A 16,525-nucleotide genomic window follows, 5' to 3' on the forward strand; every position below is an offset into this window, starting at 1 on the left:
GTGTAAAAATTAATGAATGAATTCATTGAGTTATCGCACTTTTAGTAATTTCAAATAAAATCGTTACACAAAATTTAAACAAGAAATGTTCGTAGCTACTGCTATACACTGCACGAAATTCAAGTTATTAATTTTATATTTGGTTAAGGCATTTTAAAGGTTTTCAATTAACGACATTTTATGCGCGTGGCAATGTCTCGATTCCGCCTATTTGCAATGCCAACACCCACTAGTTGAAATAAACTATTATACTCTGTAGCAACATGTTGAGACAGTACTCGCATAACGAGCGGTTTTGTCTTTCACAAACACTAATGAAATGTAATCATGGTACAGTTATAAATGCATATGTGTGCAATATCAGAATATAATTGTAAGATTGGAGCCCCAGCGAATATTATTTTAATAGGTAAATCCATTATAAAAAATGATGTTGAAGTGAATTAAAAACGAATTCAATGGTATATTATGCAGAGGAAAAGACCCCAAATTTCTTAAATCCATTTTTATAGATGCAAACTATTCTACCGAAACCCTAAACGAAGCACAAAAGGAAAACTTTTTTGGACAGTTTGAAGGATAGGATAACGATTTCTCACCTTTCGCAAATACAAAAAATCGATCAACCCCAATTTGAAAAGTAAAAAAAGAAATCCGTCCCTAAATAAGGAATGGCAGAATGATAATTTCTTAAAATATGCCACAAGATGATTTCCAAATTTCACAATGAAGGTAGATACTACCGTGTAGTGGTGGAAACTCTTCCACGGAGATTAGCTAATATGTTTGATTTTTTACAAAGGAATTCAACAATTTGAAACATATCACAGCCAATAACTCTACAACTAGATACAAATATTTTCAAAGTGGTCGTGAGGACATAAATGGCGATCAACATGTGAGCCAATCAAAATCCGTGATCACCGGAAATTCCATCGAAACTGTGCGTGAATGCATCAAAAATCAACCGAAATCATCATTGAAATTCATCAAAGTGAAACTGGACATCTCCAAAACATCGATTTATCGCATTTTGACCGAACATTTGGGCTTACGAAAGGTGTGTGCACGGTTTGTTCCGCACAAAATGACTGAAGACCAAAAACGCCATCTCATCGATCGACGCTTGTGACCGGAAAAATGCATTTGCCCATGAAAGGAAAGCGTTATGCAGATGAAGAGGCCATTCAAAAAGGCTTACATCGGCATACTGGCGGCCATACCGGCCATACCGGCCAACGCGCTAAAACACTCTTTCGACATGCTTTTGGACCGTGCAAAAAGCTGTATTGAAGCAGAAGGAGACTATTTTGAATAAAATTGATTGATTTTGCCGAAAAAAACCATTTGTTCTGTTTTTTTAAGTTCTGTTCACTTTGGAACGCTCCTTTTATTATCTACACAGTATGACATGGTACCAGAAATGTGTCTGCTCTGCGAAAAATTATCATAATCGGTCTTTTCTTTGCATTTGTAAATTATTCCTTTACAAGACCATAGCCCTTCTGGTGAATTTTAAAGTGTTTTTAAACTCGGTCAGAATTCGAGATGTTTAAATCAAATTAAGAAGAAATGTTTCATATCAGGTGCATGCATTACCCCCCTTCTATTATGACAGTGCGAGTTAGGAATTCTTTCTATTTAGAATTTGTACGAATTCAAGTTTTTCTTACAATTCAAGTATCCCCCCACAAAATGCTTATTATTCAGTTTCAGCGAGTATTGTTCTCTTTTACTTGTCATCAAAGTTTCAGATCTAACTTTCTGAAATACCACACCGTTGCCGTTGAAGGTATCATACTTTGTCTAGTATGTTAACATACAGTTATGAAATTTTCTATACTTAATTCTAAAAAGTTAGCTAGCTCATATAATTAAATAATTTACCCTTATAATTCTCCTTGCATTGGCTAATGTCTACATTGTAGTCTGACGTAGCAAATAATAGTTCAAAGTAGCAAAGCTAGAATTAGCTAGAAAAATTATATTAGCATTAGAAAGTTAATCATATATACAACCAATTCAAAGGATAACTAATGACGTGCAAACTCGAATGCGATCGAGTTGTATAAACTCGACATAAGTTAAAAATGATTCTTCAATTTTTATATGAACCCAATTATGACACAACCTTAGCAAATGGCTTTTAAGATAAAAATATGGCGTTCTAATTGCATCGTGGCAGATCTGATTATTTTTCGAAGATATGTGTATCTCTCTGTTATTTAATATATGTATGTATTCTTATCTAAATAGACGGGCATTAATCAATAGTTTGAATAAAATATTGGAAATTTCTATCACGACATTAACAGTAAAACTGCAGTATAATTCCTTACAGATTGTTGTGCTCTGGTTTAGAAAAGCTCGACAGGTTTATTGAACGTTATCCACTACCAATATACTATATAAATAGCGGAGCACACAGTTTTTTTTAACAGTTAAGATAAAGTGTTGAACCTAAGTGCGTCTTATACTAAATTTAAGTAAAAACTTTTACAGACTATGTACAGTGTAACTGAAATAAAGGAGTTGAGAGTTCGCAATCATTGGCGAATAAGAGAATTAAAGAGAGTATCATTTATGATCGGTATCAACCTGAATGCTCGAACGAAGTATAAAAAATGGTGGAAAATGTGAGTTTATCCAGAGAGGAAAAGATATTAATTTAAATATTCCTTAATGTTAATGTTAATTAGAGATTTCTGATTGTCGCTGTAATCCTTAATAAGAGTGTCTGAGTACACCTTAGCGTACTAGGCGCAACTGTGTAATATTGATTAGTCGAAAAAGTTTTATTTTCATATTTTGTCAATAGATGTCGTTGCAGTCGTATATCAGTGCTACCAATCACATTGTGTCATAATGTATAGTGTTGGAAAAGTGAGTTAGTTTCATTTAGCCAAAAAAAATTAAATTCGGGGAAGTTGAAAAAGAGTTACTGCTGTTCAAAATGAGTGAAAATAATGAAGAAATTTTTAAATTTTTGTATAATAAGGAAGAATTCCACACAAGCCATCAATGAAATTTATGAAGTTTACGAAGGCGATGCTGTATCAGTTCATGTAACACATGGTTCGCTCGCTTCCGTTCTGGAAATTTCGATGTGAAAGATGCACCTCGCTCTAGTCGACCTATCGCTGAAAACGTCGATAAAATTATGGGAAAGATTGACCTGGACCATCACATAAGCAGCCATGACATCGCTAAGGAACTTAACATTCATTATCAAACGGTTTTGAACCATTTAAAAAGTCACGGCTACAAAAAGAAGCGCGATGTCTGGTTACCACATGAATTGTCTATGAGAAATTTAATGGACCGAACTAACATCTGCGATTCTTTGCTGAAACGAAATGAAATCGAACCATTTCCGAAGCGAATGTTAACAGAAAACGGAAAGTAGATCAAATACGTCAATAATATGCCAAAAAGATCATGATCCAAGCGTGGTGAAGCTCAACAAATGGTCGCAAAGCCAGGAATAACATCTCAAAAGGTTATGCTGAGTTTTTGGTGGGTTTGGAAAGCAATCATCCACTATGAGCTGGTCCAACCTAGTCAAACGATTGATTCTACATTTTACTGTTAACAACTGATGAGATTGATTCAAGCAATCGAAAAAAACGGCCAAAAGTGATCAACAGTAAGGGAAGTTTTGATGAATCCACCATATAGCCCTGACCTTGCACCATCTCAAAAGAAGCCTGTGAAAATTACTTGTTGCAGTTTTCCGACGAGAAACCAGAAAAGTTTTACACTGATAGAATAATTTCTCCAGCAGAAAAATAGCAAGAAGTGATCGACCAAATAGTACAAGTTATCGCGAAGAAACGACACACCCTAATTCCCGTCGTAATAAGAGCCTACCACTCTGCACATGTCGCTAAGTCAGCACATTTTGCGTGAGAACATTGGCCAGACATCTAAGTAAACAAACACCATGCACGAGGCGCAAGGTCAGCAAAACGTCAGCAGAGGAGCTACAACGCGATGCGGGTTGGTGGCTTGAGCTAAGTTAGGAATAATTTAAGTCGCACTTTATACTTGACAACTAAGCCGTGATGACGGCAAATAAAATAACTTCAAATTGAATAATACATTTGAATAATTGGCGCCCAACGTGGGGCTCGCGAGTGAAAAGTTTAATAGAAAAATATAAAGTTCTTAACTCGACCTAACTACTGACGCGTCGGCTCATGCTATAGGCGCCGTCCTCTCTCAGGAGGGCAAACCGATTACCATGATTTCTCGCACTCTGTCCGGGAGCGAGGAGCATTACGCTACCAATGAAAGGGAATTGTTAGCTATTGTATGGGCATTGAAAGCTCTTAGAAACTACCTGTACGGCGTAACAAAACTTAATGTTTATACTGACCACCAGCCGCTGACCTTTGCGGTTTCGGATAGGAATCCTAATTCGAAAATTAAAAGATGGAAAGCCTTCATAGACGAATGCAACGCAAAGCTAATCTACAAACCAGGAAAGGAAAATGTGGTGGCAGACGCTCTATCTAGGCAACATATAAATGCTTTAGATAACACGAGCATCGAGACAATTCATAGCGAGGAATCATCAACCCATACAATTGAAAGATCGGAAAAACCGGTAAATTGCTTCCGCAACCAGATTATTGTGGAGGTAGGTACAGAACCTCAAAGAAAAACTTTTATAATTTTTGGAAAAAAGACAAGGCATATCATTTCTTACCGAGAAAAAAAGGATTTATTAGAACTTTTACAGGAGGCCGTAAACACAACAGCAGTAAACGCAATACACTGCGATCTGCATGCACTTGCACAGTTTCAGCACGAACTGGTCGAAATGTTTCCAACAGTTAAATTCAGACATACGGAGAAATTCGTTAACGACATTTCGAATCCGAATGAGCAGCAGGAAATTATCGCTGCAGAACATAACAGAGCGCATCGAGCAGCGCAGGAGAACACAAAACAAATTCTAGAGGATTACTTCTTTCCAAAAATGGAGAAAAAAGTTAAACAATTTGTGGGAAATTGTCGAACTTGCTCGCGGGCGAAGTATGATCGGCACCCAAAGAAGCAGCTTATTGCTCAAACGCCCATACCAACATATTGTGGAGAAATTCTTCACATTGACATATTTTCTACCGGGTCCAAGTTCTTCTTGACGTGCATCGACAAGTTTTCAAAATTTGCGATAGTACAGTCGTTGAAATCAAGAACGATAGTAGATGTCAAACCACAGCTCCTTCAGTTACTCAACATGTTTTTCGGTACTCGAATAGTTTATTGCGACAATGAGAAGTCGCTGAATTCACACAGCATCAAAGCTACATTAAAGAATCACTTCAATATCGACATTGCGAATGCTCCACCACTACATAGTACATCAAATGGTCAGGTGGAGCGATTTCATAGCACACTAATGGAAATAGCACGATGCCTTAAACTTGACAAAAATTTGAATAATTTACATATTTGGTTCAATAAAGTTCATTATAAATATAAAAAAAATAGGTTGAAGTTTTATTAGAAATACGAAAAGACTTTTTCGACTACCCAATATTTCCAAGAACGAAAAACAGTTGGAAACTTAAGGCAAGGGCGTCATAAAAGTAGCCTTTTGAATTTGTTGCAATTTTGTTTATTTACGTACTTTTTCAAATATAAATGAGCGTCAAGGCTACAAAAAACTTGTTTTGCGAACCATTATTACGGTAATAAATTTGCAGAAAGTGTAAACGTTGTTCATGGTAAGTCTGTTCATTATAAAATGACTAGCAGAACAGAATATAAATCAAGTAACAGCTTCCAAAAAGACTAACTCCGAAAAAAGTATTGCCTCATTGGAAACTACACATCTGAAAAAACACAATTTGTGGCAAATTTTCGCTAGTCACTACAATAATTGCCATATATGAACACATACTATGAAAATCTCTCGGCATCCAATTTTCAACTCTTTGCTTTTACTTCTCCAACAAAAACTAAACTAATAATTTTTCAATCAAAAATAAATTCATAGTATCTAGTTCAAACAATTTGAACATTCTCGCAAAATATTGACAATGTTCTATTAGAAATATGTATTCTAACAAACGAATTGAGATTTGGAATTTTTTCGCTGGAACTTTTTAATTTCCTTTGGTTTCAAAATTCGGATACGCTTTTTCAAATATTTACATACATATATGTACATATAACACATATGCATCAGACTGCTAATATTCGAAAAAATTACAATTTTTATTTTTTGCCAGCATCAATATTCTGATCATAATTGCAAGCTGTATTGCTTTATATCCGCACTGGTTAATGATAAAACAAGCACAAGACGATATTCCTTTGATAGCTGAGGTAAGCAGAAATACCTACAACAATTACTCTGTTTATAATAAAACTTCTCCGTTTTTAATTCAAAATTTCGGCCAGTTTTTAATTCATACGAATTTTTAAAAATTAGTTAATTAATTTCTTTAACTATGAAACTGTTCCAGGTAGTAGGCGATGAATTAGCAAATGCCACTTTGAGGGAAAATTTTATATTAAATTTCAATAGAAAATTTGTGCATAGTAAAAATTTTCACGCTGGTACTAAAAATGTACAAAATCACTTTCAAGCAAAGAACGAAGATTTATAGCGGTATTCTGCTTGTCACGAGAGACATGAGACAATCGTGACAAGCAGAATACCGATATTAGACTGGCTTACAAAACCGAAATTCTCTCTCTAACTGCACTTTTGTAAAGTTGGATCACTGCATCATAGATGCTACTTGAGAAAGTTTTTTTATCTTCCCACATACTGACGAGGAATTTATAGTTGGGGAGGATTCACTCAAGAAGAAGCGCAGTGAGATTTTTTACGGATGGGTCGAATCTAGAATGAAAGGTTGGAGGAGAGTTTTCTGTAAGAAGCCACGGGCGCGTGCAGTGTTTTTCAGGCAGAAGTAGCTGATATAAAAGTGGCAGTACGCGTACTTTTTCGAAGTACAGCTTTTTAGGAAGATAATCATTCACACCGTCATCAGCGCGGCGGCATTAGCGCTCAGCTCTCTAAATGTTAAGGTTAAATGAGCTCGAAGTTAGTTAAGGATTGCAGCGGTATCGTTGGATATTACAAAACCAAGAAGCTAGCCAGAGGATTATCCTTGAGTTACAGTTGGATCTCCGTTAGAGTCTTGTTCTAGCACTGGACCAATATATCTTGCAAGCGCTTCTCAGATGCTAGTCGACGTCCCACTCTTGTGCAACTACAAGATCTGTTTGACCAAGAGCAGAACACAGAGATCTTCGGAATTACTTGCCCTTAGCAAAGTTCATCTTGCTACAATAGTACCGGCTCTTATTGGAGAATGTTCAATAGGTATTCAGGCATTAAGGCTAAAAATCTTAACGGATGCACTATGTAAAAATTTTCAGGAAGAAAGGTGAAGTGGAAACAACCAGGCACTTCGTCCTCCACTATCGGCAGATGAACTAGGAGAATACCCGAAAGTGTCATTAACCATCTCAATAAATTTATAGTAGGCTCAAAGCGCTTTGTTGATTTATGAGGGTTTTATGATCTGTTTTATAAGAGTTGTAGGTAACAAAAAGGGCCGGCGTTAGAAGCTATCCAAGTGAGATCGCTGTTCAGATCCGAAACTCGATCGGAGCTCGAAAGTAGGTTTTATATTTCTGTGATAAAGTACAAAGTATTGTTTAACGACTTTCCATTTTGAATAAAAACTAATAAATAATTTAACTTTGAGACTTATACCACAGCGCTGCAAACGACGACCGGCCTAATTAAAATGGCTTACATGCTGTTCACTCAGCATAGATTTCATAAGCTGCTGCGGAAAGCTGAAACACATGAACTACTTCAGAGAATCGAAATCTTTCAAACAGGTAAGAATCTAGTAGTGATGGATTAGCGTCCCGAGAAATGTCTTGAAGATACCCTATACAAATGTGTAATTTTTTGCTAGGTATGCCAATCAAAGCCACTCTGAAGAAGGATATTAATGCAATTATGGAAATCAATTGGAAACAGACGTGGAGACAACTTCTATTCTCTTTAGGATCCTGCATCTGCATTATGTCCAACTATTTCTTTTCTGCATTCTTCAAAAACTTATACAATCATTTGCAAGGGACACCAAATTATGTATATATTCTGCGTATGTAAATATTATCTTCACACATCTAAATAATTATATTACACATTAATATATAGGTCTTACTTTAAACAGCTTTCCCTGGCTATCCGATGTTTCTGCACAAGGGGATGTCCTCTCCGTATTACGCAATGGACATGTTTTTCGGTGCTTGCTCGATCATGGTCGCCGGCATGAGTAAGTCATAACCATGTATATTAGGGTGATTCAAAAAAAATAATTTTTTTTTCGTTTGGCACTCGGAAAAATAGGTTCCTAGACACCTCTAAGAAAGCCTCTCCAAATATGTGTTCTTAATTGTAACGGGAAGGTCCTCCTACATACAGTTTTGTATTTTTTCTTATTATCAGATGGAAAAATTTACATCTCGCTTCCAACTACTTGAAAAAATATCTTGTTCCTTAGATTTTGTAGGAAATTTGAAAATCGAAAAAAAATTGTTTTTTTTTTTGATCCACCTTAATATGCATTGATGTTTGACGATGAATATCTCGTAAACGCTTAACTTAATCGAAAAATCATAAGAGACCATTTTTATAGAGCAGTAAATTTCCTACAAAACTATGAGTTTCATCATTCATAATAATTTTTTTTCATTGAGTTATAAATTTCATAAGAAATAAAAAATTTTCCCAAAAATAATCAAACTTCAACCGTTAATACCTTTTAAACGGTTGAGTTTACGAAAAAATCATATGAGACCTTTTTTTAGAGCATTCAATTTCCCACAAAATCTAAGGAACAACATATTTTTTCAAGTAGTTGGAAGCGAGATATAAATTTTTCTATCTGATAATAAGAATAAAAGGAAACTGCATGTAGGAGGGCCTTCCCGTTACAATTAAGAACTCATATTTGGAGAGGCTTTCTTAGAGGTGGCTAGGAACCTATTTTTCCGAGTACCAAACGAAAAAAAAAATGATGACGAAAAACAAATGAATCACCCTAATGTATATGTATGTGGATGCAGATCGAAAGAAACCCTTTATTTTAGATAACACATTTTACAGGTGCCATTAGCTTCCAGGGTTCCTTCATGGTGCTTTGTAAGCATTCCTGTGGATTGGTCCAGGTGTTATGTCTACTGTTGGAGAGATCCACCTCAAATCTGGTTCCAAAACCGCAACGTATGGAATATTTGCGATACTGCATAGTGCAACATCAACGCACTCTTGAGTATGACTTAAAGGCAGATATTTGTTTAGAGCGCAAGGACTAATAGTTTTGTTCACTTAACGGTTATTTGCATGACTTTTGTTTTTTGTTCACTTTTTATTATTTGCTATATGTGCTATATATGTTTATTATTTTCTTATGATAGAATTTTATAGAAAAAATATATGGATTTTTAGGTTTATCAGCGAGGTCAATCAGCTTTTTAGACACATTTGTCTCTCCCAATTTCTTCATGGTCTGGCAATTTATGGCTTTGTGCTCTTCGAGATGAACTTCGGCTTGGTAAGTGATCTTGAACTTGACAATTCTTTATATAGTATATTCATATAATCCATCGACATATTTATACTTTATTGTAGAAATCAAATAAAATTACTTTTATTCGCATGTTAATGTATTTATGTGCCGCTACATCATGTGATTGCATGCACTACGTCAACGGACAGTTCCTGGCCAATGAGGTAATCGTCAAGTACCCACAATGTAGACCAACCGAAAAGATGTTTATAATATGTTTTCAGCTGGAAAAGGTTCCGTTAGCTTGTTATAGCTGTGAGTGGTACCACGAAACAGATGCCTTCAAGAAGACATTGAAAATGATCATCATGCGCTCAAATAAAGAATTCTATTTCCAAATATCCTGGTTCACAGTAATGTCCTTGGCTACATTGATGGGTGTAAGTAGATAACAGTCAGTCTTTTCACAAATTGCGTTACACGGCTTACAATGCTTACTGGTACAGCGAGGAAAAATTCACCGAAAAACTTCGTTTTTATGCACCATACTCTATTCGGTTTAAGTTAAGTTTGTTTTGTAACTTTTTAAGGAAACGTCGAAGACCCTATAAAATGCATATATAAATAATCAGCATAACGAGCTATATATATGTTAACTAGTCCCGTAGTTTTTTAAAATATCGATCTGAAATTGTGCACACGTCCTTTTCTCAAGAAGCTGTTAATTTGTCGGTACTGCAAATATCGGTTCACTTTAACATTTAACTGTCATACAAACTGAGCGATAGGAACCAAATGCTTCTATGAAGACTTTTTCAATTGACGAGATAAGTTCGAGAAATTATAGCATACAGCTACCATAAAAACTAACAGGTCAAAAGGAAGCTCTTTAAGGAAACTTTACAGGAAACATACAGTACAGCCAGAGTTAAAGGTTTTTTTGTACAGATTACTATATATTCCGATCATAGTCTACAAGAAATTGAAAGAAATTTGCGAAATATATTGGTTATTAGCTAGAAAGGGCAAGCAAAAAAATACTGTGAAAGATTACTTAGAAATATGTACTTAAATAATAATAATTTTGTTTTGTATTGCAGATATTCAAAGCGAGCGGATCATATTTTATACTACTTCGAGATATTGACGAACCCTAAAGGGGTTTTAAACGAAATACAAATTCTACGGTTCATATTTTTAACCAATGCGTTTGTTTAATTAATAATAAAATTCATATCTATATGTATAAAAATTAATGCTTGTTTGTTAGTAACGCTAACGAAGCCAGGTCCTTCTCCCCCTGGTTTTTCCAACAGAGTGGAAGTCTTACTCTTCCTCTCCTTCCCCCGGCAGGTATTGCGGCGAAGCAGAACTCATCGGCGTATGCCAGCAGCTGTACACTCTAATAGATGATGGTACCTCCTCTATTTAGTTCTGCAGCTCAAATTATTTTCTCCAGGAGTAGATTGAAGAAATCGCATGATAGGGAGTCGCCTTGTCTGAAACCTCGTTTGTTATCGAACGGCTCGGAGAGGTCCTTCCCGATCCTGACAGAGCTTTTGGTATTGCTCAACGTCAGTTTACACAGCCGTATTAGTTTTGTTGGGAAATCTATTTAGACATCGCGGAATAAAGGCAGCGAATAGGAATTCATGTAGTCAAAAGCAGCATTGAAATCGAAGAAGAGGTGGTGTGCGTCGATTCTCTTTTTTCGGGTCTTTACCAAGATTTGGCTCATGGTGAATATCTGGTCAGTTGTTGACTTTTGAGGTATAAATCCATACTGATAAGGTCCAATCAGTTTGTTGACGGTGGGCTTTAATCTTTCACACAATACGCTCGATGGAACCTTCTACGCGATTTTGAGGAGGCTTATCCCACGGTGTGGGGTCTCTTTTTTTATGGATTGAGCATAGCACACTTAAATTCCAACCGACCATTCGTCCGACCATATTTTACAAAGAAGCTGATGCATGCTCCTTATCAGTTCTTCACCGCCGTATTTGAATAGCTGACCCGGCAATCCATCAGCCCTCTCCGCTTTGTTGTTGTTAAGACGGGTAATTGCTATTCGAACTTCTTCATGGTCGTCCAAATAGAACGTCTGCTCCATCGTCATCGATTGGGGTATCGGGTTCGCCTTCTCCTGGCTTTATACTTTCACTACCATCAGCAAGCTGGAGAAGTGTTCCCTTCATAATTTCAGTATGCTCAGTAAGGTCAGGCGACCTGGGTGGCCAACGGAATGTGGAGTTTCTGGATATCAGCTTATTGGGAAATTTTCGTCGCAATTCTGTCATAACAGGTTGGGCTATGTGAGGAGCTGCACCATCTTGCTGAAATCACACAGAGTTGAAATAAATTCTCATTCGGCGTAATTGTGGATAGAAAAACTCTTCCAACATGCTCAAGTAACGGTCTCCAGTAACCATAACGGTGTGACCGTTTTCTTCGAAGAAGTAGGGCCCGACAATGCAGCGTGATGAAACTGCACTGTGACACGAAGTGGATGCAATTCCGTCTCATGGAGTATCTGTGGGTTGGAAGCACTCCATATTCGACAATTTTGTTTGTTTATGTTGCCGTTTAAATCGAAATGGACCTCGTCAGACATGAAAAGACAGTTCAACATGTTTCCATCCTCTTCCACCATTTGAAGCACCTTCTGGCAAAATTTCAAGCGAATCGGCAACTCTGCAGCGTTCAGTTTGTTGGCCATTTGAGTTTTATATGGGAATAAGTCCAAATCTTTGTGCATAATCGACTGTAATAACTGTCTGCTTACACCCATTTGAGCAGATAAGCTTCTTGTCGAAACACGTGGATTGTTTTGTATGGCAGCAGCTACAGCAGCGATTGTTTCCTCCATTCCAACTGAAGGGTTTCGATGGTAAGGTCTTCTGTTGACTGTCCCATGCTCTGCAAAATTGTTTACAAGTCTCATTATGGTCCATCTGCTCGGAGAATTGCCGCCAAACGTGCGAACTATGTTTGAACCGAAACTACGGACTCCAGTGCGTGATAGCGGCGGACAATCCAAATTCTTGTTTCAGTGTCCCAGTTATCCATTTTGGTTAAATGTAAAAGTTAATCTGCAAAAAAAAAAAAAAAATTAACCAGATTCATTAAACAGAAAAGAAGTTATTTAATTTTTTTTTTGTAGCGGCTTTCATCAGCCACCCTGTACATGGAACCGTTGGAGCGAATACAATGGCTCACTGCTTTCTGCATAACGGAATCACCAAGAACCACTCAAATGACTACACTTGGAAGATTGTTCAACCTGTCTTCATCACGGCTGAAAATTAGGCTCGAAAACGTCGGATCTTCTTCGAACTTTGCAAGATCACATAGATCTCGCATGTTTTTCCACATGCCGGACGGTTGGTGGTCACTTGACAGATAACAAACTACTATCGGATTTGCAGAAAAAAACGAAAATACATGCAGAAAGTGCAGACAAGCAGGCAAAAAGGTGCTACTATGCTCCTTTCCCGCACTATCTAGAACTTGTCTGAAATATTGGGTTGTCAAAAAAGTCTTGCGGTATTTTTATTGAAATTGAAATGAATTTTTGATGACTCATGCCCAGCTCTTGACCGATGCTACGGCTGCTACTATGCCGGTCTCTTTCGACCAATTCAGCGATTTTATCGCAATTTTCGACCACAGGCCTTCCGGAGCGTGGCGCATCTTCAATCACCTCTACACCAGAACGAAAACGTTGAAACCATCGTTGTGTGGTGGAAATGGAAACTGTATCGGGTCCATAAACTGTACAAATTTTATTGGCGGCTTGAGATGCATTTTTGCCTTTATCGTAGTAGTACTCGTACTGTAAAATATGCCGTATTTTCTCTTTATTTTGCTCCATGTTTGCGACGCTATAACTCACGAACGACTAAAAAGAAACGTGTTAGCGCGTGAAATGAGCTTTCCAAAAAGGTATAGCATGACCCGATGCGACGAATAAAACTAGAACTACGCGCTTTCAGCGCCAACTAGCGAAAATACCCCAAGACTTTTTTGACAACCAATATATTTATGAGACTAACATCTTTGTCATTATTAAAGCCAGTCGTATTTTAAATGATCTCACATATCTTTATATACAAAAATTACGTGTCACGTTGTTTGTCCGCGATGAACTCCTATACTACTGAACCGATTTTAGTGAAATTTAGCACACTGTGTCCAGTTCGAACCAACTTAGAAGAGACGATAGTAAAAATAATTCATAAATAAAAAATTCAGTAAAAACTCTATTAAGTGGATAACTCTATTAATTGTACAGAAAGGCTGGTAACCAGACATTGAGAAATCAGCCTTAAATTCGTAATTTTTTCCAATGAAATTTATTTGTATGAACATATTCAAAATTAAACCTCAATTACAATCCCTTGGATTCTTACGAGTATATCTACAAAAACGTTTTCGCCTTTATTCCTAAACAAAATTTTCACTGTAGTGAATAGTTTATTATGTGAATAATAGTATAAAATATATACCACAGCAACACGTGGCCCGGATCACAAGTATACCTATAAATGTGTGTTGCCGCAAGTAACCCTCACAGCTGTGAAAACCCTTACCTGTAAAATTTAAATAATTAGACATAACACATAATTAGACATCACATCACAATTCATGTGGTTACATTTCGCACCGCAATAACTAGAGGAATGTTCAAATGTGGTTCTGTTACAACATGGAGTCAACTGAATTTGGTTCCTAGAATTGGGTTCAGAATTCAGCTGGTACTTGCAACAGTTCTGTATTCAATTTGATTCACAATTTTCACAATCTTACGTATATGTACAATACATTGTGCGTTATTTCTGAAGCTTATTTTTTCCGCATTCATAACGGGTGATTTTTTTGAGGTTAGGATTTTCATGCATTAGTATTTGACAGATCACGTGGGATTTCAGACATGGTGTCAAAGAGAAAGATGCTCAGTATGCTTTGACATTTCATCATGAATAGACTTACTAACGAGCAACGCTTGCAAATCATTGAATTTTATTACCAAAATCAGTGTTCGGTTCGAAATGTGTTTATCGACAAATTTTGTTCAGCGATGAGGCTCATTTCTGGTTGAATGGCTACGTAAATAAGCAAAATTGCCGCATTTGGGGTGAAGAGCAACCAGAAGCCGTTCAAGAACTGCCCATGCATCCCGAAAAATGCACTGTTTGGTGTGGTTTGTACGCTGGTGGAATCATTGGATGGACCGTATTTTTTCAAAGATGCTGTTGGACGCAACGTTACGGTGAATGGCGATCGCTATCGTTCGATGCTAACAAACTTTTTGTTGCCAAAAATGGAAGAACTGAACTTGGTTGACATGTGGTTTCAACAAGATGGCGCTACATGCCACACAGGTCGCGATTCTATGGCCATTTTGAGGGAAAACTTCGGACAACAATTCATCTCAAGAAATGGACCCGTAAGTTGGCCACCAAGATCATGCGATTTAACGCCTTTAGACTATTTTTTGTGGGGCTACGTCAAGTCTAAAGTCTACAGAAATAAGCCAGCAACTATTCCAGCTTTGGAAGACAACATTTCCGAAGAAATTCGGGCTATTCCGGCCGAAATGCTCGAAAAAGTTGCCCAAAATTGGACTTTCCGAATGGACCACCTAAGACGCAGCCGCGGTCAACATTTAAATGAAATTATCTTCAAAAAGTAAATGTCATGAACCAATCTAACGTTTCAAATAAAGAACCGATGAGATTTTGCAAATTTTATGCGTTTTTTTTTTAAAAAAAGTTATCAAGCTCTTAAAAAATCACCCTATACAAGTGATCTGCACATTCTGTGTTGCTCATACGACTTGGTGTACACTGTACAGTATGTATGCTCAGTATATTTGATACATAATTTTAACTGTGTTTAACTTTTAACGGAACGTTTGTATGGAAAAACCGATTAAAATATTTTTTATAAAGTGGAAAATTTCGTATTGGAATATCATTTCCTCAAAATTGTAAGGTTACTCACTTAATGCAAAATATTAAAAAGCGTGTTTTATACATGAGAAACGATATATAATTCAACCACCACGTTTTCATAAAAGAAACTGATTCTAATCAGCCAGCTTGTATGGCAATATGTGCTGTAGTAAACCGATCTTAAAAAATACTTCAGAGATTTTAATGTTGTCTTTAGAATATTCTATGACAAATTTCGTGAATATATCTCGACAAATAAAAATATTGTCCAACCAAAGGCTTGAGTTTGATCGGTCTGTGTGTATGGAAGCTATATGCTATAGAGGTCCGATATCGGCGGCTCCGGAAAAACCAGCTTCTAGTGGAGAAAAGGAGGTATACAAAATTCCAGACAGATATCTCAAAAATTAAGAGACTATTACGCGTATATGCTCACAGACGGACATAGCCAAAACAACTCATTTCATCATGCTGATCATTAAATTCGATATATGTATGTAGTTAAGATGTGACACACTTTTATTATCAATTATTAGTGATTTTATAATTCATTAGATACTTCTATTACATTTCTATGTTGAAATTAATATTTTTGGTGAAAATTATAGAAAAAAACATTTGATGCGAAAAATTCACAACACCAACAGTCTCTATTTAAATTTTAATCCGACAACGCTGACTAACATTTCAGACACGGCTTTTTAGTTCAAGCGCCCATTTTTATGCCACAAAGTGGTCACTCACATAATTTTCAATTGAATGCGGTTGAAATAAACATGGCTCAGCTCCAGCTTAATATTACACACGTAAACCTTCACGTACAAACATAAAAACCTCAATAAATATACTTTAAATCTCTCCACTCCTGCACACAAACATACCTGAACGAAGGAAGCTGCCGACTGGTCATGAAATGTCCTTCAGTCGCAGCGCTCACGCGGCACAATGCGAAGCCAGTAGGTAGAGATAATAGCAGTAGTGGCATTAACAATATACACTTCCGACGCCATA

General features: G+C 36.7%; 4 protein-coding genes across 5 annotated transcripts in view; 2 read left to right on the forward strand and 2 right to left on the reverse strand.

Annotated features, from left to right (window-relative positions):
- Positions 1 to 16,525, forward strand: part of LOC125779050 (kelch-like protein 17) — a 398,740-nt gene that overhangs the window by 193,397 nt on the left and 188,818 nt on the right. The window lies entirely within an intron of this gene.
- LOC105227427 (odorant receptor 63a) overlaps positions 1 to 16,525 on the reverse strand; it is a 162,846-nt gene that overhangs the window by 138,819 nt on the left and 7,502 nt on the right. The window lies entirely within an intron of this gene.
- LOC125779053 (kelch-like protein 5) overlaps positions 1 to 16,525 on the reverse strand; it is a 293,968-nt gene that overhangs the window by 25,713 nt on the left and 251,730 nt on the right. The window lies entirely within an intron of this gene.
- On the forward strand, positions 2,427 to 10,805 carry LOC105224267 (odorant receptor 63a). 2 transcript variants are annotated; one of them, XM_049459473.1, is made up of 10 exons: positions 2,427 to 2,636; positions 6,243 to 6,339; positions 7,737 to 7,875; positions 7,956 to 8,147; positions 8,220 to 8,321; positions 9,155 to 9,320; positions 9,497 to 9,602; positions 9,680 to 9,781; positions 9,842 to 9,997; positions 10,658 to 10,805. In XM_049459473.1, exons 1-10 carry the CDS (start codon positions 2,506 to 2,508, stop codon positions 10,712 to 10,714), a joined length of 1,248 nt encoding a protein of 415 aa, XP_049315430.1. In that variant the 5' UTR covers positions 2,427 to 2,505; the 3' UTR covers positions 10,715 to 10,805. The 2 variants fall into 2 exon arrangements, with proteins under 2 accessions (XP_049315430.1, XP_049315431.1); XM_049459474.1 differs by lacking the exon at positions 6,243 to 6,339 and having other exon boundaries at positions 2,494 to 2,636.

The sequence above is a fragment of the Bactrocera dorsalis genome, chromosome 5 (assembly GCF_023373825.1).
Source record: "Bactrocera dorsalis isolate Fly_Bdor chromosome 5, ASM2337382v1, whole genome shotgun sequence".
Classification (NCBI taxonomy): Eukaryota; Metazoa; Arthropoda; class Insecta; order Diptera; family Tephritidae; genus Bactrocera; species Bactrocera dorsalis.